The following is a 22,768-nucleotide window of genomic DNA, read 5'->3' on the forward strand; positions in this document are numbered from 1 at the left end:
AATTTTCCCCAAGGAACACCCAGCTTGGACCCAAAACACCTGAAGACTCCTTCATTGGTAAGCCATGGCTCTCAATTGCTCTGCTAGTGTTGTTTTATGTGGATAGCGGGAGTCTTAAGAAAGAAGCTGAAGGGGGTCTCTGCCTTGATATGCCCTCTGCACCTTTCCTACTACCTTACATGATGAAACTTTTTTTTTTTCTTTTTCTCCAGAAACAGCAGAGCCTTTTACAGCTTTAGTTTCACAAGTCGTAGTTTGGAAAAAGCTTCCCTTTGCTCAGCAAGTTTTGCTTTCCAGATGCCTTACCGTGGCACTTGGTTTCCTCAGACATTGACATAATTACTAAATGTTTGATGTGTATGTAATGCTTCCTAAATTGGATTTTCTGCAATGTGAGTGTTTTTCAAGAATGAGTGTATTAATAAAATAGTGGATAAATTCAGGGAGGAAATAAAGTAATAATACTGCCAGCCCAAGCGTTGGCTGACTTTCCTGTGTAAGGATGCGAAGGGCCATAGTTCCTCCCTAAACTGACTTGGGTCACGGATACCAGGCGAGGGGCTTTTTATTGATGAAATCCTCTTCAGTTTTATGTCTGTAAAGCCAGGCTGAGGCCCCATGCTAGCCTTAATACAAGGGGCCTGGCAAAGAAAATTTAAAAAAGAAACCTGGAAGGCTGGATGGCAACTTTGAGGCCAAAGCAGAAGGTGCAAGAACAGCTCTTGGTCTGTTTGGTGATCCCATGAAGTGGCAGTAGCTTCTGATGCTGTACTAGAGATGAGGGACACTGCTGCTCGCCCTCTGAGCAACATGCCAAAAGGACAGAAAGACCAGGCTCAGCCACCTCCTGCTGCTGCCTCCCTGCAGGCAAAAAAATAAATGGCAAGAGAGAATGTGCTCTACTTGAGATGTTTCATTACATTTCTGATTATACTAGTTTAAACCCACTTTTAGTTTCTCCTTGCTGCTCCTGTAGTCAGCCCTCTTCATCCTTACAAACAAGATCTATTGCATCCTTTATAGGCTCAGGTTAAAACAGATTCCTCAGATCTCTCTTCCTATGCTTTAACTATCCATCTAGATAGGTTGTCTCATGTACCATCCAAATCTTTGCTGAAAATCAATGATTACTTCTTTGCAAGTTAAAAATTGATGGCTCTGCTCTTTTGATGTCTTTTACATTCTTCCTGGTCCTATCTTTTCCTTTCTAGAACATGCAGTCCGGTTCCTTTAATCTTGCATTTATCCTTTTATAATTGCTATAATCTGTAAATCTGTAATCACCCGTTCCCTCAAAAAGGTCTGTCCCTTTCTTAGGGTGTTGTCCATACCTATATATGAGCTATAACCTCATTGACATGAAAAAAGGCACTCCCATCTGAGGAGGAATGTCTCCTCTTTGAGCTTGATGGATGATGGTGAAAGGGAGTGCTATCTTCTGTGGAACATCATCTGCAGATGTTTTTTCCTACCAAATGCTACAGCAATCCTCTCTGGCTATTTATCTTCCTTGGCCTTGAATATTTCAAAATTGTCTTTATCAGTACAGCCTCATGTTCCCAGATCCTGGCAGCTGAATCATCCTTCCCATTGGAAAACTTGGTGGATAATGTCTTGATTTATGGCTTTTATATCTAAACCCTCATAGATGTCTCAAAAGCACCTAACACACAATGTAGATAACTATACCTTGTGTTTTGTGGTGTATTAGTAAATAAAATTAACATAATCTGTTTGTTATTTTTTGAAGTATGTAGAAATCAAAACTTTCTTTCAGGGCTTTAGAATATATACGGAGAGGGTTAGGGATCAGTATAGAGCACTGTAATAGTCCAGCCACATTGTGTACTGTGTAAAATGCACAGAAATCGCTGCATCCTCTCTGGGAAATTTCTGATCCCTGGAAGCAGCCCGGAGCAGCTGGTTGGTTCTGTTCCTCTTGCTGATCTTGCACTACAATGCAAGAGGTTTAGAGTGGGTTCTTAGCATTGCAATTACGGGATAATCAGCAAATGGGAAAAAAAAAAAAACACTAAACCCAACTAATATTTCAAGGTTAAGTGGACAGAATTGTGTTACCCTAAATATGGTCTCAGCAGAGAGTACGATACTGTTCTGTCTTCCCTTAGTGCTGTTTAGTCCTGAGTGACCCAAAGCAAGGAGGGCTTCTTAAAGAGGTTACTTGCAGTCATGGGGCCATAAAGTCATTGATCAATGGAAAACGTGCCTGCCCTGAAGCATCAACCCTTCTTACTGTACATGGCTTGCTTGTTTTTCTGAGAGGGCACAATGGTAGCATATTGTGAGAGATCATAAAGCTTCTACAGGAGGTGGCTGTAGCTTTGGACCAAAGTTTGGTTCTACCTAAATGTCTTGCATAGAAATCACTAAAATGGGTTTATTTCACTAGCTGCTTTGTTTGCAGAACTTCTTTCAAATACTCTCCATTCATGCTGTGTGGGTTTTGGTTTCATTGGTTTGTTTTCTATTAAAGACCTGGAGTTTTCAATGCAGATGAAGTGTGAAACCATAGTTGGACAATATTCTGATGTTGGCAGCACAGTCAGCTCACCTCCTTGAGTTCTTATTGCCACGTCCTTGCTGCAGTTTGCTGCTCCAAACTGAGCCAAATCTATTGTTTGTGGAGTGTTTCTGTGAACCATATCGCTAAACCGACCGATGGGCTGGGGTCAGGGCATGGGGTAGGGACCTGGGCACCCACTCAGCCAACCTGGTGGGCAAACCCAGCCTGCCGTGAGACTGCAGCCTAAAGTGCCAAAGTCAGCAAGTGTAAAACTTAGCAGCTTAGTTCTCTGAGTTTAAGGTAACTTTTGGTTTTGTTCCTATTGGCGTAATCAGCACTGACTAGCCAGAACTGGTTTTTAAAAACCCGAATAGCACATCTTAAACTGGGATTGAATAGTATCTTGATGTTGTGTTCCTCTGCCTGTTGATTCTCTTAATAATATATAGATCCTCTAAAAACTCAGTCTGTGTAATGTCTAAATATTATTTAGCGCATCCTGAGACACAATAGAGTGTCAAATTAATTTCTTAGATTATGGGGCAGATTGGTCCATGCAAGAGAATGGGACATTGTTTCAGTTGTCAGCTGTTTTTTGTGCTACTGACACGAGGCACAATGCACCTTTCAGCACAGAGGGTAAATCATCATCCACATAAATAATCCTGCAGGCTGTTTTTAACCCCTCATATAGTGTCAAGCTCTTTCTCTAGAAAACAGAAATGCTCATGAAATGTGTTTCACTCTGCTCCACAATCAAATACAGATTTTCAGGGCTCTGGGGAAAATGATTATAGAAGTCTTACCCAATCAGAAGTTTCAGCATTTTAATTAAGGCATCCTGATACACACATAACTTGATATTACCAAAAAAATTTTTAAAAATGGATGGTAAGCTGATGATTCTTGAAGTATTAACAAGGAAAACATGCAGCTCATTTAAAATTACACTGTACAGTCATAAACACAGCAAGGCTGAGAGGAAAATGAAATGGCCAAACCCCGAGACAGGCTCTGATCTTTTAGCCTGTGACAAGCTGTACTCGTGCTTGCAGGCTCAGGTTCAGCAGAAGGTTTCACAAGGTACGTGGCACTACCCTGTAAGGAAGCTCTCTTATCTTTCTCCAGTTCAATTAGTGCATCTAAGCTCCACACATGTGTCTGCCTTCACTCTCCTAGGCGCTTTATTTGTTGCACCTCTTTGCTGTGCAAATGAAGCGATAGCTGTCCTCCACCGAAGGCCATCCATTTACAGTCAGCCCTGGCATCCAAATTCCAGCCTTGGCCAGAGGGATCACCAGTCAGTGTTATCTGCTAGCTGTGAAATGAATTGCAGTCTCATGTTCCTATCTGCCACCGTACTTCCAGCCCTGCAGAGCTGACACAGTGGCGAGAGAGGATTAATTCCCTTTTCATTCTCTGCTGAGTAAACCATTAGTTATTTAACAGAACTACCTGTGGAATTACACAGTTGTCGATTCAGTGTAACAGCAGACTCTGGGACAGGCATGAGTATTTTAGCACTAATTATCTGCAGCATTAACATGGAGCTCACAGGCACCATTCCTTTCAGGATGAATTTGTCATTTGTGCGGGGGAAAAAAGCATATTTGACTTCCAGAAATACAAACCACAGGGGGCCATGTTTAGGAAATGCAATTTTAGCCAACTGATTATTTTAGTCTTTGCCTGTCCTTGAAAAACTGTTCTGGGCTCTGCAGCAGAACTTGCCCAGTAGTCATGACTCGGATGGTTACTGTACAATCCTAACTGGCAAACCACATTTTTCAAACTAGGTGGGCTGAGAAACAAATGCAGTGACCAGGTAGCCAAAGCATTAGGTTGATGATCAGGAGACCTGCCTATTCTTATTTTTTTTTTTTTAGGTCTGCCACTACTTTTGCAAGTGACTTTGAGCAAGTAATTTCTCCCCAGTTTCCTATTTATAGTCAGAATACTCCTCCTCCTCCTCTTCTCCTTAGTGATGCTCATTGGACGTATGGGTGTGAAGCCCTGTTTCTCAGTTAGGTATTGTTGGCAATTGTCTTCCTGTGCTGATTCACTAACAGTAAAAATTGTGAAAGTGTGTAAAATCCTAAGAATTGCTATTGCAAATCCTTGTGTGAAATGAAAAATAAAGTCATGATACCGCATTCACCGTTACGGCTGCTACTGGATCTGGGCACTCCAGATCACCTGGCAGGACAGACGAGATACAGTCAGCAGAGGATTCACAATTACCATTTTTGGCAGGTTTTCTAGAGCAAATAATAACATTTAGTCCACTCTAATACTTCCTGATATTCCACCCTGTGTGATATCTACCATAAGTTAGAAGGCTCAGACAAACAGTGCCTCATTTGGCATGAAGTCTGCCACAGTGGAATGATCCTTTTACATGTTTATAATAAGTTTTAGCCAGCAGAGTGAGTTGGTATGGGTTCAGCACTTTACATGACCTAGCCATGACAGTTTTGATCTATGAGGAACCACCCTAAAGTCAAGTTGCTATCTTGTGGAACCTCATCCTTCAATGAAATCAAGCATCTCAGCTCTGTCAGAAACCTCAGCCAAAGTGGATGTCCTTTTAACATCCTTTCCTCTGAATGACCAATGCTAATTGTTGCTGTGTACTTTACACATACATCTCACATACTTGTCATTCACTGAAAAGTGCTGCCCAGCACAGAGACATTTTGATAGCAATGGAGACAATCTCCATTTACTCCACATCCTTTGACAAGGGATCTCCAACAGGCAAGGACAAGACAGAGTTCTTCAGTTGCCGAGGCACGCAGAGGCTGGCATGTCGACAGACTGACCAGCTGTATTCCTGCCGTAACGCCTCCGAGTATGTCAGCACTTCAGTCGACAACACAACTTTGCTCTTAAAATATGCAGCCAGTGCACATGCATTTCTGTTTTCAAAATAGCATATATCATTTTCAGAAGAGTTTACAATTACCCTTTCTTTAAAAAGTAAACTTGTGGCATTTTTTCATAGGTTTGCTACTTTTCACAAACTGCTGCTCCATGCATAAAAGGGCAGCGTGAGGGAACAGGACTGAGGTAAGACCTTTTCCCTACTCGAACTGTGAATTTCTTTCCAATTTTTTTTCTAATCTTGCTTGCTCAGATAAGCGCTTACGTAGCTACTTTCAAACAGAAAGGATGTATTATTGCAAAGCTATACGAGAGTATTATAAGGCTGTGTTTTCAAAGTCAACAACCTTGATCCTCCAGTCCCAGCACTTGGAAAAAACCTCCACCCTATTAAACTGAGTAAATGAAATTCATCCCAGTGCCATATGCCCATAAAAGTAGTTGAACCACATATGTCGTACGTAGGCTGCTCTTTGAAAGTGGAGGCATGCTGTCTTACAGATGGTTCTCCCTCTTGCTGTCACCCAAGGAGAGCTTTTCCGGAGTGTGGAAGGAGTAAAGGCAGTTTTGTGGAATAAATACTGCAATAGATGTCAGCTAATTTCTCTAGTCCTGATGCTACTACAAAACAATGTTCATATCCTGATCCCGTCCACAATTGCTCTCGCTGATGCTGCCCATCCAGAACTAGTTTTATGGATGTAACTGCGATGTTACAATGGAGCTTAACTTAAACAGCAATTTCAGCTGTGAGAGATAAAGAGAGGGGCTCATGCTCCAGTCTCCCCAATGCACCCAGCTTTGCTTCTGCTTCCCCCTCCAAGCCCCCAAGCGCAGCAAGAGAGCGAGCAGCAGGCCCTCAGACCGCGTGCGCTTGCTCTCACCAGTGCTCTGCCCTCCGTGCAGAAAGGGTAATGCCACCTCCCATGAAATAGCTCTCTTCAGCTCCTCAGAGGCAAGATGGGTCCTTCTGCCGCCAGTGAAGCTTCAAACCCATTATCTTGTTTGCTCAGCCAGTGTAGTTTTCACAAATCATGTGTTGCCACTTCTCATTGTCTTTTGTCATTCTTTGAAAAAATAAACTCTTCCTCCCCACAAAACCAGAAAAAAAATCTTTTATTAATTAACAACATTAAGAACAAAAAGATATTTTTTTGGAACTGGATGACCTCTCAAAAATAATGCAGCATCAAATACTGGCTAGCCAAGCAGGCAAGAGACACCCTGATTTTGTTGGCTGCATCCGTGCAATGCTGATGTGAGTGCCCTTCCCCTTCAAACCCACAGAAACAGCCTACTGAGGTTTTTCTCCTGGGCAAATCCCTGAAGCTGACCTTAGGCCCAGGAGTCCAGGACCATTTTCTCCCCATTTCCTACTCTGCCAGAAATTAAGGCATTCTGAGAAGTACAGTGGCGATTTTTCTTACTTTACGGATCAGGCACGGAAGAACCTTTAGGTCCGGTAAAAGCTAAGGTAGTTTTGAGACACAGATTGAAGGGTGAAGGCACTGGGGTTGTTTAGCCTGGAGAAAAGGAGGCTCAGGAGAGACCTTATTGCTCTCTACAACTGCCTGAAAGGAGGTGGTAGTAAGGTGGGGGGTCAGTCTCTTCTGACAAGTAACAAGTGACAGGACAAGAGGGAACAGCCTCAAGTTGCACCAGGGGAGGTTTAGATTGGATATTAGGAAAAATTTCTTCACCGAAAGGGTTGTCAGGTAGTGGAAGAGGCTGCCCAGGGAAGTGGTTGAGTCCCCATCCCTGGAGGTATTTAAAAGATGGGTAGATGTGGTGCTTGAGGACATGGGTTAGTGGCGGACTTGGCAGTGCTAGGTTAACGGTTGGGCTCGATGATCTTAAGGGTCTTTTCCAACCTGAACAATTCTATGATTCTGTAAGAATAAGGTCTCCACACTGACCTCCCAGCAGCTGGTTACTGCTGAAGCCCCATACAGCAAAATGGTGGTGACCTCAACACTGAACTCAGTGGAGGTTCTGCTAGGACCAGTCTCACGTAGGGCACCGAGGCACTTACCTCTGCCAGCAGCTTGACGCAGGGCAGATTCAGAAAGAGAGAGAAGTGCTGTCTACAACACCTTCATATCAACAGTGACCAGTAGCATGTCCCATCCATGCTGCCAATAGGTGCTGTGACACTGCCTGTGGAGCCTGTGGGTTTACTTTCATTGCTGGAAGACGGGAACAACCTTGGGCTCACAACTCTCTCCTCAGGGTCTTCCACCAGGACGTGTCCTCCCCATCCAAGTTTTCACAGGGAGGGTATTGAATCCTGCTGTGACAGTGACTGGCATGCTGAGCACCCTTCCCATAGACAGCAGATTTTGTGGCCTCAGGATATTTATTTGGCTAGGTCAATGGAGACAGACTGGCCAAATGTGGAGGGAAGGTACAAAAAGAACCAGCAGATAAAGGACTTCTTGGATGCTGAACTGATGTTCCTAAGATACTCCACATAAAGCAGTGAAGTACCACAACACAGATTTTGTTTGCTTCTTCCTGACCTACACATCCAATAAAGACTGACAGGGAACCTGGTCACCATCTTTCATGGGAAAACAACTGACAACTAGGAAATGAATTCCTCCAAGTAACTTTGAAAGCCTCAACCAAACTGTCTAGGATGATTTCTTTCTAAAAACTGACTGTTGGTGTGGAACAAGTTAAGGGATTGCAAACCCTTTCAAGTCCCCTTGATGTCAGTGGGAGTTCTGCACTTACCGCTGGAGCCAGGATTTCACTGTTTGTAAAAATGGATTTAAAAGAATAAAAAAGGATATAGAATATTAATTAACTGATCATTTAGAAAATCATAGTAAGTGTTTCTCATCAGTGTGTATTAACTGCAATAATTATAACCACCCTGATGGTAAAAAAAAAGAACATTTATGTAATTCTCTGACTAATTTCCCCCTGCACATGCAAATAAAAATCAATTAAAGGCTACGACAATAGTAACAAATATCTAACCAACAAATGTCAAAGGCTGTCAACTATCTTATCACATTAGTTTTGGAAACCTTTTACACAACTTGCATAATTTAAATATTTACAAAATATAAACTTTCTTGTCTTATCAAAAATAGGTCTTTGCACATTTAAACAACAGAGATCCTTTCACATGATGCTTTTTAAGCCAGGCATTAAATCATTGCATAAAAATAAACAACCTTTCACAGATGTAAAATAAAATTGAGCCACCACATGGAGAGGGAGAAAATGTTATCAATAACAGTTTAAATATTTTAGTGGTGTGAGCCAGTACATAAATTACATTGTGCACTGAACTTACTTAGGATGCAACCTAATGAAAAGTTCTAGCTGCTGCTTCTATAAGAGAAAGCAATGTTTTAAAAAATCTTTTGCTTTATGGCAGATTTCTTTGGGCTGAATCTCGTATGGTTAATTGTGAAAATGACGGTGAACCACTAGCAAGATGGTTGAACATGGCAGGTTATTGCATACAGTCTAACAGTGGGGTGACGACCGGCTGACTCGCAGATTGTGTATTCAGATACTGAGGAAATGCCTGTGAAGGATTTTATTTCCTTCAAATACCAAACTGTATTTCTGTCCCTCCTCAGACCTGTCCTTTGTGTGTTTGAAAGACAACCTGTAAAAAATCCCGGGCTTGCTATCTGGTACACTGTTCACATTCATCAAGCTGTGCTCCAGCCCCTCTACTCTGGACACAGCTTGCTCCATGCCAATGGACCATTCTCTTCCACCCAGGCTCTCTGCAGTCACGCGTATTTCTCAGTACCAGACACTTTTCTGCATATTATGCAGAAGACAGCTTTCCAAACGGTTGCAAAGCAAATGTTTCATGGTCAGTAGCAGAACATTCCCCCATCTTTGTTTTTTTTCCTAAAGCCTGCAGAAATCAACCATCTAGTCCCAGTTTTAAAAATCCAGACATAAGGTTTATATCTAATGTGTCTTACACGCCCTCTTAACTCTTCAATCTCTGGCTAACGAGATCTTGAGTTTTCTCTACTGTACCTACTGACCACATGGATCTTCAGGGCGTTGTGGCTATTAAAGCCTTGGAAAGCTTAGTGTCTGTCCCTGCTCATGGAGTTACATGTTCAAATGTGTCATCGGGAATCCTTTTTTGTTGTTTTAGCTGTCCCTGTGTGCAGGCTGCTGTTCGCTCAGTTGCTCTTTCATACGCCAAATGCTTGGACTACCCGTTGTTTGGCAATACCCATTCCCCCTGAGGCTGATCCCCCTGCAATCCCACATGGTAAGAGTATTTACTGCTTTGTTGTGTGTACCAAACAGTGTGGGATGGTTTGGCCGTGTTTTCTGTACTTCATCTTATTTGCAGGTGTGTACGTCGGTCATGGTCTCGCACCTCCGGCAGCGCACGTAGCAGCACCAGACAAACTTGCATTCACACCTTTCCACGTGCCTGACGACGTGGGTGTTGTACCCGCGCCCACAGCAGAGCAGGTTGCAGCCATCGGGCCCCTCCGAGGTGCGGTTACATTCCCTTCCCTGAGTCCCAGGGATCCCCAGTTTTTGGTCTTCGACACAGTAATTGGGCGATTTGTTCACATACAGCAGGTCTTCTTTCCCAATCGGTATTTTTCGCTGGCTTTTCTCTTTCCTGCGTAGCTTTTTTTTCAGTCTATCTGATATCTGTATGCTGTTTTCATACTTATCCTTTAAAAACCGGCCAATCTTTTCAAAGGAGGACATTGTTTTCCAACAAGTTTTCACAGCACAGGACCCAGAAACACCGTGACAACGGCAATCCACTGACATCAGCTTTGCTACAGCCTGAAAGCAAAGGGAGAACGACATTTGGATGCGATCTTTCGCTCACTAGGAATACTGCCTGACACCAGTAACACAGAGGTCTCGAAGTATTTAATGTTACAGCTGCCATTGCCATTTCAGTGATGGGGAAGCCAGAGCACAGGAGATACATGTTAGGAATCAGGTTTCCAACTCCAGACCCCCACTATGGGAAGCCTGATCTTCAGAAGTGCTCTGCATTTGCACTTTGCAATGGTGATAACGTAGCAATATCGAATCACAATAATGAATGCTTGTACTTCTGGCTGGCTTTTCATTCTGGAGGATCCTAAATACCTGAAATGACATGTCCTGCGTCGCTCCTCCCACCGCTGGAATGCAAACGGCCCTCCTGGGGAACAGCAGGAGGGGAAGCAGGGACAGGGCAAGTAACGGCACCATTCCTACGCTGGAAGACATTTACTGGGCAGGTCTATGCCATCTTTTAAGGGTGCCTTGTGGCTACCATCAGGATCACTAAACATCCACAACACAGTCTGTAATTAAGGCCACAGGAATGGTTTGAGGTCGCACAACAGTGTCTGTGTGACCAGCGTGGCTCAGCACCCGAAGCAGCGCAGCGTACGGCCTGGAGGAGCCTCGGGGCAGACCTGTGTTGGAAAAACAGGAGGATGCCCACATCTCTGAGCTCCACGGAAGGTCTATCAAAGGAGCCGCTGTAGCTCAGCAGAGGTGTCTTCAACTCAGGAATTCTGGAGTAAAGCTCAGGTTCTTCCCACTTACAGGATCCAGCCCTGTTCTTGTAATTCAAGCATACTAGTACTATCATGGGTTTCTAGTGTCTCCAGTTGCATAACGGCTCTATTTAACACAATACAATAGTTGCACTCACATTACTTTCATAACTTTCAATGTTTTAGCAAAATTTCCAGTTATTACCAACATTAAAATAACCTAAGGTGGGCTACTTTTCCACACCCACGCAAATGCAAGCACTGGGCTGAACAATAACTGTCTGACCAACAACGGAAATCTGCAGCCTGCGTTAAGCTTTTGCAATACTCAAGAATTTTGGCTCCCTTTATATGAGACCAAGCCTCAAAGAACTGGAATCTGTAAACAAGAAGTAACTTTATCTGGGACTGCAATTCAAATAGTCAGCAGACAATCAATATAATCCGTCCTTCTGGAATATCTAACAGTTATACTATAAAATTATACAATTGGAGTTGTGACACATCTTACATTATAGTTTGGAAAAGTGCACAGAAAAATCGCCGCATGCAGAGATACAGCAAAAGGATAAGGTACCATAATTTTGGGTTTTTTTTGTTTTACCTTTCCATTAAGGTACTCTCTGGAGCCATCCTGTAGACTCATACGAGCCATTAGTTAATGGTGCAGAAAGCCCATGATAGTGTCTTCCATTTTACTAACCTTTTCCATCCTATTTAATTTCCACAATAAAGGCAATTGGGAAAAGTAACAGAAAGAGTGAATTTTTAATGAATTCATAGTAAGTTTCTCTTTAAACTTCTTATGCAGCAAGGTCAATACAGATTCAAATTATTCTTCTGTGGAGGAACCACTATTTTCCACAAAGTGGGGAAGACAAAAGAAATCCAATTTCATGCTGTTTATTAATATTCATCCTAAACCTTCGCTTACTCCACAGCCCCCATTAACCACTGTCAATCTTTCTTTCTCAAACTGTCTTAGGGAAGAAAAAATAGAAAATAAATCTATCTAACACCCTCATCTGATTTTCCCTGAGACAGTAGTTTCATTTGTGCTTGTTCTTAAGCCCTGATTCTGCAGTGAGACTAGAGCCCTGAAATCCTACCGAGCCCTACTGACTCTATGCATGACCAGAAAAAAACTCAAGTCCCAGACTGCTTATTTCTAGCTCAGGCAGCACAAATGCCATCCTCAAAGTTTCAGAGCTAGTCAAGACATGGAGCAGATAAAACGAGCTGTTTCTACCCTGTATGTTAAACTAGGAATTTTCGTCATGGTAACGGTGGTCACTGAGTCCAACATGGTTAAATCCATTGATTTCAGTGGGAGTTGAGGTCTCCTGCCATGTTCTGCCCCAAAGATATTGACACAAGCCCGAGTTGGTATTTGCATATAACTCTACAAACATCATTATTAAAAATACACATGACCGAAGTGTTTGCTTGGAGTCACATCCTTGGTTAATGAACAGGACTGATTTGTTGGTAGAGGTTACTACAGAAGCCAAACAAGCAAGGCATTCACAGAACCATTAGCAAGAACGAGCAGGTGTATGCCCTGACCTAGAACAGCCATTAACCTTTGCAAACTAAACCTGGTGAAGTGATGCACCAATACAAGAGATATTTCCAGGTGCTGTGGATTGCTTTTGGGATTGGAGATTTCTCCCTATCCTGGAAGAAATAAGAATATTGCAACAAGCAGACCCTCACCCCAAAGCACACACAGACTCTTTCAGTGGCAAATCAACTGGCAGTAATTCCTGTAGATACTTCTCTCCTTCACAGGCTAGTTTCTGTTTAATAGACAGATGTGACCTTGTGCTCCTATCTCCAGAATCTATCAATAAGGAAATCACTGGGTAGTCAGAATATGCATCATTAAGACGTAACAGTGATTGAGGCAGATGAGAAGTTGAGATCCAAGACAGAAGTCTGTTAGAATACAGATAACCTAATAAAACGTCAAGGGAAAGAGAAACACGGTATTGAAAGATAAATTTTACACACAATTGATAAACAGAAAGGATTTAATAGTATTTTCTAATTTCTAGGATCGGTTATTTGTATCATAGCAAGTAACCAGAATCTCAAAGTAGTTTGAAACCACATTGTGCTATAAGATTTATAAGGTTACAGATGTAATCCTTGCTTTCACTGCAGTATGACAGGGTACTAACTAGGGAAGAAACAACAGGGGGAAAATATACAGTTTGGCTTGGGGAAAGAAGTGTACTTCCAAGTCTGCTAGAATCAGGCATAGTAAAATCTGCATGAGGCAGAAGGATCCAGAACTTGTCAGGGGAAGCACTGGACACGTCTGCTAGGTGCTAAGGGCGAGTTACTTCCATGTGGGCAAGCAGCCCAGCAGATGACACTCAGAGCCTTTCTCCAAGGATAAAAACTAAAGGGAGAGAGAGTTTCTAAACAGCAGAAACAGATGTTGGAGTCTCAGGCAGTGTATGGATGATCAGATCAATGCAAGACCTACAAATGTGGTTGTGTGTGGAAGCACTGAGAACATCCATAGCAGTTACAAACATTTGTGTTTTTATTCTGTGTTGCTCAGGATTCTCACATGAAGCTTTGATACAATCTGTTGTAGAATGATTTATGGTGTCATCACAACTGTGCATGACCCTGGGCTATTGCTTCCCAGCTGCTAGGATGGGCAAGTTTTCTGGTTGGACTCCAACATATTTTGGGTTGCCTCTACTGCCAGCACAGGGAGCTGACATCTTGCTTTGGCTGATCACAAAACACGCCGCTGGATTTCAGGCTGCCATGTGAACTTTAATGAACTCCCATAGTTGAACATCTGGCAAAATTTAGGGCCTAGGAATCTTCTCTTGCTGTTTCCTTGCAAATAAACCTAAGAGGGCGCCTGTAGAGCCGACGCAGCCTTCTGGTGGGACGTGATCAGTGTGGAACTGAGCTGGATCCATGAGTGTTGTGTTCAGCCACAAGCCCACCTGAGCTGTTGCTCTTGCCCCTATTGCCACTTGCTGCCCTCAGCCCTGGTGGTAATAGTGCAAGAACAGCACAAGGTTAAGTAAGTGATGAACTGGATACAGTGCTAAACACTGATCTGTGTTAAAAATTAACCTGAAAAAAGATCATTTTTAAACTGACTTCCTTTCACTGATCCAATGCAATTAACAGAGGGAGCAGCATGGGGTGGGAATGTGTGGCTACGACAGGTGGATAGGCAAAAAGCAGAGATTGGTCTGCAACTAAGGAGAGTGTCAGTGGAATCACAGTTTTTATACCCCTTAATGCCAATTAATGCTTAATAACTCCAAGCTAAGCTCTCTGTTTGCAGGCACTGTCCTCAGCTGTGAGACAGGGGCTGCCAGTACTGGTTTTGCAATGGGAACTGCTGATGCCTGTAATCAAACAGCCTAATTCAAGCCACTGGGAGAAGAGAGCAGGACTATTCATTAAGACAAGCGCACGTCCTACCAGAGGTACAGCACTTAAGAACAGTTGCAGACAGCTGGTGGGTCTGTTACCAACCCACAAGTATCAGTAAAAATAAACTCTCCGATGAGCCAACCTATTTCAATGTGAGAACACAAGTCCTGCAGATCAAATAAATTTCCACAAGTGCAAAACTGAGCAGAAATTCTTCCAACACTGAAAGAATACTCCTACAATAACACTCAACCCATAGTGCCTGACTCCCCTCATCCTTTAATTTAAGGCGTGGAGGTACCCAACTCACATATGCACATCTAGGTATCCTGAACATTACAATGCTAAAAGATGATGAACATTTATGTTGTGGCAGAATAAGGAATGAAATCTGGATCTTCTGAGGTTCAGGTTAGTATCCTAAACAGTGGACAACTCAGTCAAAGGATCCTTACTGTTTTAAAATTGATACATCTTGGATTTAACTGTGAGATGTAGAAATGTAAAATATCATTTTGTATGGAAATGGGAAAGGATCAAGAGAATTCTGCACATACCAGTTCCATTCGTAACTCCAAACAAACACAGAAGTATTGTCCCTGGAAGACTGCTCTTGCAAGACACAGAACCAGGAACACGACAGTATTTATTACAAAAGGTCATAAGGTACCAAAATATATTGCAAAACATTCTTCTTATAAGCCCCAAAACATGAAGGTCAACATTTTCCAACATCTCCTAGTTAAGGATTTTGAAACTACAAAAATCAAGAGTTCTGCTAAACTTTACTTCAGCTAATATCGCTGCTACAAATCCCAAGTACCAACAATAAACATTCTCTTTCACTCTGGACAGGGGTCAAAATATTTGCTTTATCCTACAGTTTGCCATTAAGTTACAAAATATTTATGCATGGAAGCTGACTAAATAGTCTGCATATTTTCTTCCAAGATAATGAACAACAAATACACCATTGATACAAAATCAGTGAAATAAGGATCTTCCAGCCTTTCAGGCTTGCAGTGGATGTTTTTTTTTTTTAAAAACACAGTAAAGTGTCTTGGAAAAGGAATGAGCATAGGTATCATCGTGTGCACCAAATGAACCTGTGACAGTGTACTTTGAGAGCCTTGTTGGAGAGCTCAGTATTGTGAAAAGCCTGAAATCCTGAAAGGTCCTCAGGACTGGACGGATCCTTTTGGGCTGGATTCTACCACATTCCTGGAGATCGACAGCCTAGCCTAAAACTCTGCTTTCGTGAAGTTATGTATAGTAAGAGGTACCACTCAACATGAATAGTAACAGAAGATACTACAGTTGTATGACATTAAAGATGTGGACTCAGAATCGATGATGTTTTCATGCATATAACTGGCATCTAAGATAACTTGGATCCTGTAAAAAATACTATTCATGGAAAATGAAGACTTGCTTAACTACATCCTCCAACCCCTTGTAGCTTTAGCTCACTGTTTGAAAACACGTTATCTTCGACTGAATGCACTCTTCCCCTTTGCCAGTCAGTCCTGTCCCCATGAGGTAGGTGGCCCAGCTGTCTGTGTGACCGCTACAGATGAGATCAGGGAACTGATCCAACTTGAAAGAAAGCAACCTCAAAAGAAAAGTTTCGTGTGTGTGTGTGTGTGTAAAGCTGAATGGTTCCTTGGTACAGTTCACAGAGCAAGACCCCAGACAGAAGTGCTGGTGCACCTGCAGGAGCGAGTGATGGGCACAAGGATGGTGCTGGAAGACCATAAGCAAACACTGTAACTGCAGACAAAAGGACAGCAAACTGCTGCAGCTGCTAACATAGAGCTAGAGGCAGACATGAGAACAGGGTTATCAGAGACCTGTGTTGCTATCACCTAAACACAGAAATCACATCTCTCTTTCTCTTTGAAGTTCCTCTGGAGCCTTGCACTCTTCTTCCCTACACTTTGACTCTCACCCTAATATGAGAAAATGGCACTGTCTAATGACAAATATGAGTATTATAATAAAAAATAATATCTGTACTGTATATTAAAAAAATGAAATTAAGAGATATAATTTTATGGACATTATTATCTCCTCCCTTAACTCTCTCTCTCTACAAATGTCATAAATGACCCTTTGCTCTTTCCCTAAGGAAATAATCACTTAATCTTCTGTTCCTCTTATTAACATCCCCTACTACATAATACCAACCACCTTTCCTTGGAGATAAAGTAGCTGACTGGCATCTAATTAAACTCACAATAACTGTTTTCAGCATCTTCTTTTAGTTTTAAAGTTTGCTTCTTCTACTTCAGTCCTGAAAAGGGCCTATGTCCCTGAAAGATTTTCTGGTTTTCCAACTATATAACTTAATGACATTAAATAAAATATATTACCTTGTAAACTGTAAAAATTGGTTTAAATTAAAATAGTTTGCAATGATACCACCAGGGCTCTTACGATGGCTTACTATGGCTATTCCCCATCTATGGCTGATATAGGAAAGTTGTTTTCGGAAAAACCCACTGATGCTGCTTCTGGCTACAGAGTTACAATGGAGCCCATCGATATGTGTAGTCAAAACCAGAGGGTCTCCTTTTCTTTTCTTCAGTTACGGCTGTGTCACCCAACAGAACAGATTTAAAGTATTACGGGGCCAGAGAGAGCCATTAAACACTTACGTAGTTAAAAACTCCAAGGTAAAGCAGAGAAACTAATTTTAAAGCAAGAACCAGAATCCAAGTTTCTGCCATTCCAGATGTAAGCCCCAAGCACTAGATTACAGACTCACATCTCCCTATACTGGCTGTTTCTGCCCCCGTTTATCATCCTTTGCAGAACAGGACAGGAGGACCCACTGTCACACCCACCCACCCACACATTCCCTCTGCAACCATGGGTTTGAAGTCCTTTGGGCTGAAGAAGAGCTATCCGAAGCCAGTCTCCTCTCACTTCTCTGACGAGTGCCCTAACCAGTGAGCTACTTTAAAACAGAGGTATCATTTCCATCCCATCTTTTAAAAGAAAGGTTAACTCTCAGTTTCCCCTCTGAACAATTCTAGACTTCTGGTCTCAGATGCGGACCCCAGTTCTGTGGATGAGTAACGATGCCTTGTGTCCAGTCTGCCTGCTCATTCAGTATTAGAGAGAATTAAAAATGCAGGTCATGATAATAACAGAATAATCAGTGAAAAAACTCCGAATGTATTATGCTGATAACAAGACTATTTCAAGTTCTCTACAGAATATCAAATATCTATTTGAGATTACTCTGATTAGCACTCCAGATCTAATTCTTACTTTGTGATTTTCTTTTAACCTGTGAAGTTTAGTTAGTTAATTAGTTAAACCCAGCTCTGATTCCGGGTTTGTACACATTTGCTTTGGCAGCGTTAGTGCAGTTCTTGCCATTGGCCCCATCTGTACCTGCAAGTCAAGGACTGGCCTCGTTCGGTTGATGCCATTTTGCCAATGAAACCAAACAAGCAATTGCTGCCGTTTCCGAATGGTGACACATACCTGCCTCCCAGCCTCGTTGTTGTGCAGGTTCATCGCCGCCAGTCCGCTCCCGTTCTTGCCCGTTATGTTCTTAACGGGCACATCCAGGAACTTTCTGCTGAATGACATTCCGTAGTGGATATCATCGGAGCAGCCGCCCCAGTGCCAGCCCTCGCTGGCCGAGCCGCCGTGCCGCAGGTTCGTGTCGCAGGAGCACTCGGTCATGTTTCCTGCGCTGCACGATCGCGTCACCGAATGCACGAGGCCCGCCGACGTCACCGCATATATGAACGCGGTCTCCTTCGTGCCTACAAAGCAAGGCACGAATGTGTTACTTCGTAACTCCCTCTGATTACCTTCCTGGCGGAGCTGTAGAAACCCATTTTACAAGCCAGACTACTATTAAAAGGGAACAGTTACAAGTTTAAAGTCATCGCAGCTTGGTCTGTAGAGTTAACTTGTTTAAAGCACTGGATATTCGCATCCAAAAAAGACTTCAGGGCCTCTTCATATGACCATGCTATTAATGGTACTGTTTCTGGCTGCTTGTACCATGGGATTTTTGGTTATGTCTTTCTAAATCTGGTTGGAACTTTATTTGCCCCAGAAACTTTCAAGCCAATTACGTTTTAATAAATAAATAAAAAAAATCACCCCCAAAACAAACCACACCCCAGACTCCTTACTCTCCACTCTGCATTTCACTATTCATATTGATTTGAAGAAGAAGAAAAGGTTAGTTCAGATCTCAGAGGAGGAGCCTGAAGCTGTCACGATCCCGGGTTACTTTGGTATAGAGCCAGAACTTACCTCATGCTAAATTTAGCAAACATTGAGGTTGTTCTAACTCACAAAGGTTGCCAACAGCCCCAAGAATCTTAAACCCGGCAGAAATCAGGATGGCACAGGAATATTTGGGCCATGTGCTTTTCCTAGAATAAGCTGGCCATAGGAAAGACAGCAGCATAAAAAGCCTTCAACTGTTCCTATTATACCTCAGAAGAAACATGGAGGGACCTGCCTGGGCCTCTTAAGCCAGTCCCATTCTCTGAGACTTCTGGCATAGCGTGGCACAGATCTTTAAACCGTGTTAAGCAAAGTATACTCTCTAAGCAAACCAAAACATCAATGCCTGGCCATTAACTGCAGCTAAAATTTCGCTGTACTAATTTTCACTGTTGTAAAAACCAACTTGTTATTTCCAGTATTGCAAGTTCCTGCTCATGGGCAGGAGAGTTCCTGTTTGTTTCTCCTGTTCGTATTAGTCTGTGGTGCTGGTACCATCGTAAAACGTTTCCACAGGACATACTAGCGAAGCTTCGTGGGTTGGCAGTGTCACCCATTTATGGGTCTGTAAGAAGAGTTCTTCCCATTGGACAGAAGGACTAACATACAGCACATAGAGCTACATATAGTAGGGTAAACTGCTCCCTGCTTTTTTTTTTTCTTTTCCTTTTTGGAATAGGCATCACTTTTTATTGCTCATTTTACATTTTCATGGTTAGTATTTGGGTTTTTTTTCCCCTGTTGTATTGTAGTACAAAGTGAAGATTGCACAAACACAGAATGAAGCACCACAACACTTAAATTCACATCAATGGCTACGCCAAAATCATTGAGCAGAGTGCTCAGCAGAAACTTGCAGGATCAAGACCTTTGATACTGCCATTTGATACAAACAAAATGTCCCTATTTCAGTGTAAATGTCAGCAATTCCATTATTAATTCACGCAACGAAAGCAGCTTTGGTCTCGCTGTGCTGAGCAATACTGTCTAACTGAGCACATATGACACATTTTAAAGTAATTCACGTTGCATTTGGTGCTGCGAGCAGATTTTTACCTGCAATCAAGTGACCTTTTCGAAATACTGCGTGTCATTACCCGACTCCTTTAGTAAGTATGACATAAGGGGATAAACCCAACATCAGTCTAAGAATAACAACATTTCAACACAGTTAAGTGGATCTAGTTAAAGGCACTGTCATCCACCGGCGTATGAAGCAAAAACTACAATAAGCAACAAGAGTTTCGGAGGGACAACGGCAGGTTTTGTCTGCTCGGGGCATTTCGTGTACCTGTCTCAGCCTCCCGGGGCGGGTGCGGTAACCGCCCTCCGCGGCGGCGCTCCTCCGCCCGGCGCTGCCGGTCCCCTCGCCCGCCCCGCCGCAGCCCCGGCCCCCCGCCGCCCGCCCCGCAGGGCCCCTCCGGGGAGGGGAGAAGCGGGGCAGCCCCGCGGCCGCACCTGCGGGGCGGCGGCCCCGGCGGGGCGGACACTCACCGCTGCTGAGCTGGTGCCCGAAGGCGGCGGCGGCGGCGGCGGGGGCGGCGGGCCCGCGGCGGGCGGCGGGCGGCGGGCGGCAGTCCCAGCGCTCGTGTCGGAACTGGCTGCGGCACTCCTGGAGGCCCAGGCGCGCTCCCTCCCGGATGGCGGGCACCAGCTCCGGCTTCTGCTTGCACAGGTCCTGCTGCCGGCGGCTCAGCGGCGGGCTGGCGCAGCCCGGCTTCTCCGGCCCGCCGGCGGCGGCGATGCCCAGCCACCTGCAGAAGCAGCCCCCCCGTCAGCGCCGGGCCCCGGCGGACACGAGGGGACGGGCGCCGCGCAGCCCTCCCTCCCGCGCCCGGCTACTCACATCCAGGTGCCGCCGGCGGCGGCGGGGCAGAGGGCGAGCAGCAGCGCTGCCCGCAGCAGCCGCGGTCCGAGGGGGGCCCGGCGCCCCATGCCCGCCGCATCGAGCCCTGCCGCGCCGCCGCTGCCCGCCGCCCGGCCCCCCGAGCAGCGGGGACCGAGGGGGACGGTCGCCAGTCGCGCCCCCCCTACTCGGCTCTCTCCTCCTCGGGGGGCAGGGGGCAGCTGGCGGGGGAAGCCCGGGCCGTCGGAGGGCCCTCCCGGGGAGGATGGGCTGGCGGGGAGGGCGGCAGGAGGGGAAGCATTGGGAGCGCCTGATTCCCTTCAAGGTGAGAAAGTTGGGTTTGATGTTTTCCCCGGCTGCGTCCCCGGCTCTGCCTCCCCCGGCCGCGCATTGGCCGCCCGGGGGCCGGGGCGGGCCGGGGCGGGCCGGGAGCGCGGGGGCTGCGCGCTGCTCCGCACCGCGCCGCTCCGCGCCGCACCGCTCCGCCGTGCCCCGGCCGGGACCGGGGGAGCTGCTCGCCAGCCCCTCTGTGGCGCTGCCCCTTCCCGCTGGGGTCTGAAGCGCTGAGAGCGCCTGGGATGGGTGCTGGCGGCGGGTCCGGGCGCGACGGAGCGGGGCTGCAGGCAGAGGAACCTGTAGGTCGGCAGTGGTTCCATCCACAGAAAGAAGAGAAGGCACAAAATACTGATGTTAATAAATCATAACAGTCCCCACACGTTTTATTCATATTTCCTAATGCTTTAGTAGTATTAACTAACCGGATCCGGAGTCAGCATCAGTATTCATTAGGAGAGCATTTGTCCGCTCCTGCTAACTTCAGTGACAGACTTATCAACTACTACCTTAATAATTGTTAGTTACTCATTTTACACATTAAAAGCCAATGAGTCAGCTAGCACCTGATGAAGAGCTGGTGTTGGCACTCTGGACTTTCAGGTCCTATTTGATCACAATATATTGCTGTTTCCTTCTGTGAAAGTGAAACACCTGCACTAAAAATAATCTGGGTAAAATGGCAGCTCTGCAAAGGCTTTGATTTGATACAGTTGTACATTAGCAAAATAGCTCTTGTTGACTGACAATAGCTCTAAGTGAAGACCACAATAAATCATCTCAAATGACAGATGTACATTTTTCAGAGTACAACATGTAGAGAAATAATCACATAAATGTGCTGTTCCCCCTGTCTTTTTCCCCATGGATATGCTGAGATATTTTAAGAGCACAGGCTGTGGTACATTTAGATCCATAAAATTATGTCTCCTTTCTACATCGTGCTCATTTGCCTGCTCTTAAAGGGTCTCCAAAGCACCACCAGCCCTGGGAAGATGCCGTATGACCCCACGAGCTATTTGAACCTTCCGATACAGCTCGTTTTCTCTGTTCTGAATTGTAGTCTGGAGAACATCTGCTTGTGGTTGCAGGGGAACTTAGTCCGGAGTGAGGGAAATGGATGGAGGGCCACGTCGGAACACAGGGAACCGGCCATGAAACAGACCTGAACCAGCCAAAACTGTGTGGGCTGTGTCAGAGAATTATCTAATTATTCCAGGACACATGGTTTGTTTTATCCTCATTGCTGCTTCCTGGCTCCACCTACTAAAGTTAATTCAAAGCCCTGCTCTAGCAGCCGTGTATTTCTTACGTGCTTCTTGATCTGATGTATGAATTTACCATCCACTCTTAAATGATTTTTTTCCTGACAGTTCTTTTAATAGGGTTCTTCTCTGTGGTTTGTTTGTTGGGTTTTGTTTGTTTGTTTGTTTTTTAAATTAGTATGGAACATTTGGTCCTCAATTCTTATAGGTGAATTTTTCTCTAGAAGCTGCAGAATCTTATATGCTTATATCAGTGTAAGATTTAAATTAGAAAAATACTGATTTCAAAAATTCCAGTCCTATTTGTAGCATATTTTATGTATGATACCATAAATAAATTACCTCTCTGTTGGGTCCCCATGTGCTGGGATCTGATTTTGTCTACATTTTTCTACTACAATAACCATTAAGTAGTTAGGAAAACTCTTTGATCATATACACTCATGTAAAGTGAAACAGTTGCAACTTGGAGGGCTGATGCTAAAAAAAAAAAAAAAAAAATTGTAAGGGACTTCTTGAGATCATCCAGTCCAATCTCTAACAGCGACTGGAAGCAAACCACATCTTTCCATGACCATTGGATTTAAAGAAGGTTGGATTACTATGTATTTGTGTCCTAATCCCCCATCTGCCTCTCTTCCCATCTGTTTCCCTTACAACCACTCCCCATTGCCCACAGCCCCTGCACCTCCTCTCTGGCTGTTGCAGCCCGGTTCCCCCCCCAGAT

General features: G+C 44.3%; 1 protein-coding gene across 1 annotated transcript; it reads right to left on the bottom strand.

Moving 5' to 3' along the window:
• Positions 1-6,506: 6,506 nt before the first annotated feature.
• On the bottom strand, positions 6,507-20,753 carry WNT16 (Wnt family member 16). Its single transcript, XM_087766887.1, has 4 exons — positions 20,444-20,753; positions 20,092-20,351; positions 17,833-18,119; positions 6,507-10,207 (listed from the first exon to the last, which is right to left on the bottom strand). Exons 1-4 carry the CDS (start codon positions 20,530-20,532, stop codon positions 9,743-9,745), a joined length of 1,101 nt encoding a protein of 366 aa, XP_087623013.1. The 5' UTR covers positions 20,533-20,753; the 3' UTR covers positions 6,507-9,742.
• Between the last annotated feature and the right edge of the window lie 2,015 nt (positions 20,754-22,768).

The sequence above is a fragment of the Nipponia nippon genome, unplaced genomic scaffold (genome assembly GCF_047370975.1).
Source record: "Nipponia nippon isolate SJK-2023a ecotype South Korea unplaced genomic scaffold, ASM4737097v1 scaffold_3, whole genome shotgun sequence".
NCBI lineage: Eukaryota > Metazoa > Chordata > Aves > Pelecaniformes > Threskiornithidae > Nipponia > Nipponia nippon.

Excerpts from the sequence above, each read along its gene's own strand:
- WNT16 (XM_087766887.1), bottom strand. The coding sequence starts at position 20,532 with ATGGGGCGCCGGGCCCCCCTCGGACCGCGGCTGCTGCGGGCAGCGCTG. Across the intron at positions 20,352-20,443 it reads GCCGCCGGCGGCACCTGGAT|GTGGCTGGGCATCGCCGCCG; the intron begins GTGAGTAGCCGG and ends CTGCTTCTGCAG. Across the intron at positions 18,120-20,091 it reads CGGGCACCAGCTCAGCAGCG|GCACGAAGGAGACCGCGTTC; the intron begins GTGAGTGTCCGC and ends CTTGCTTTGTAG.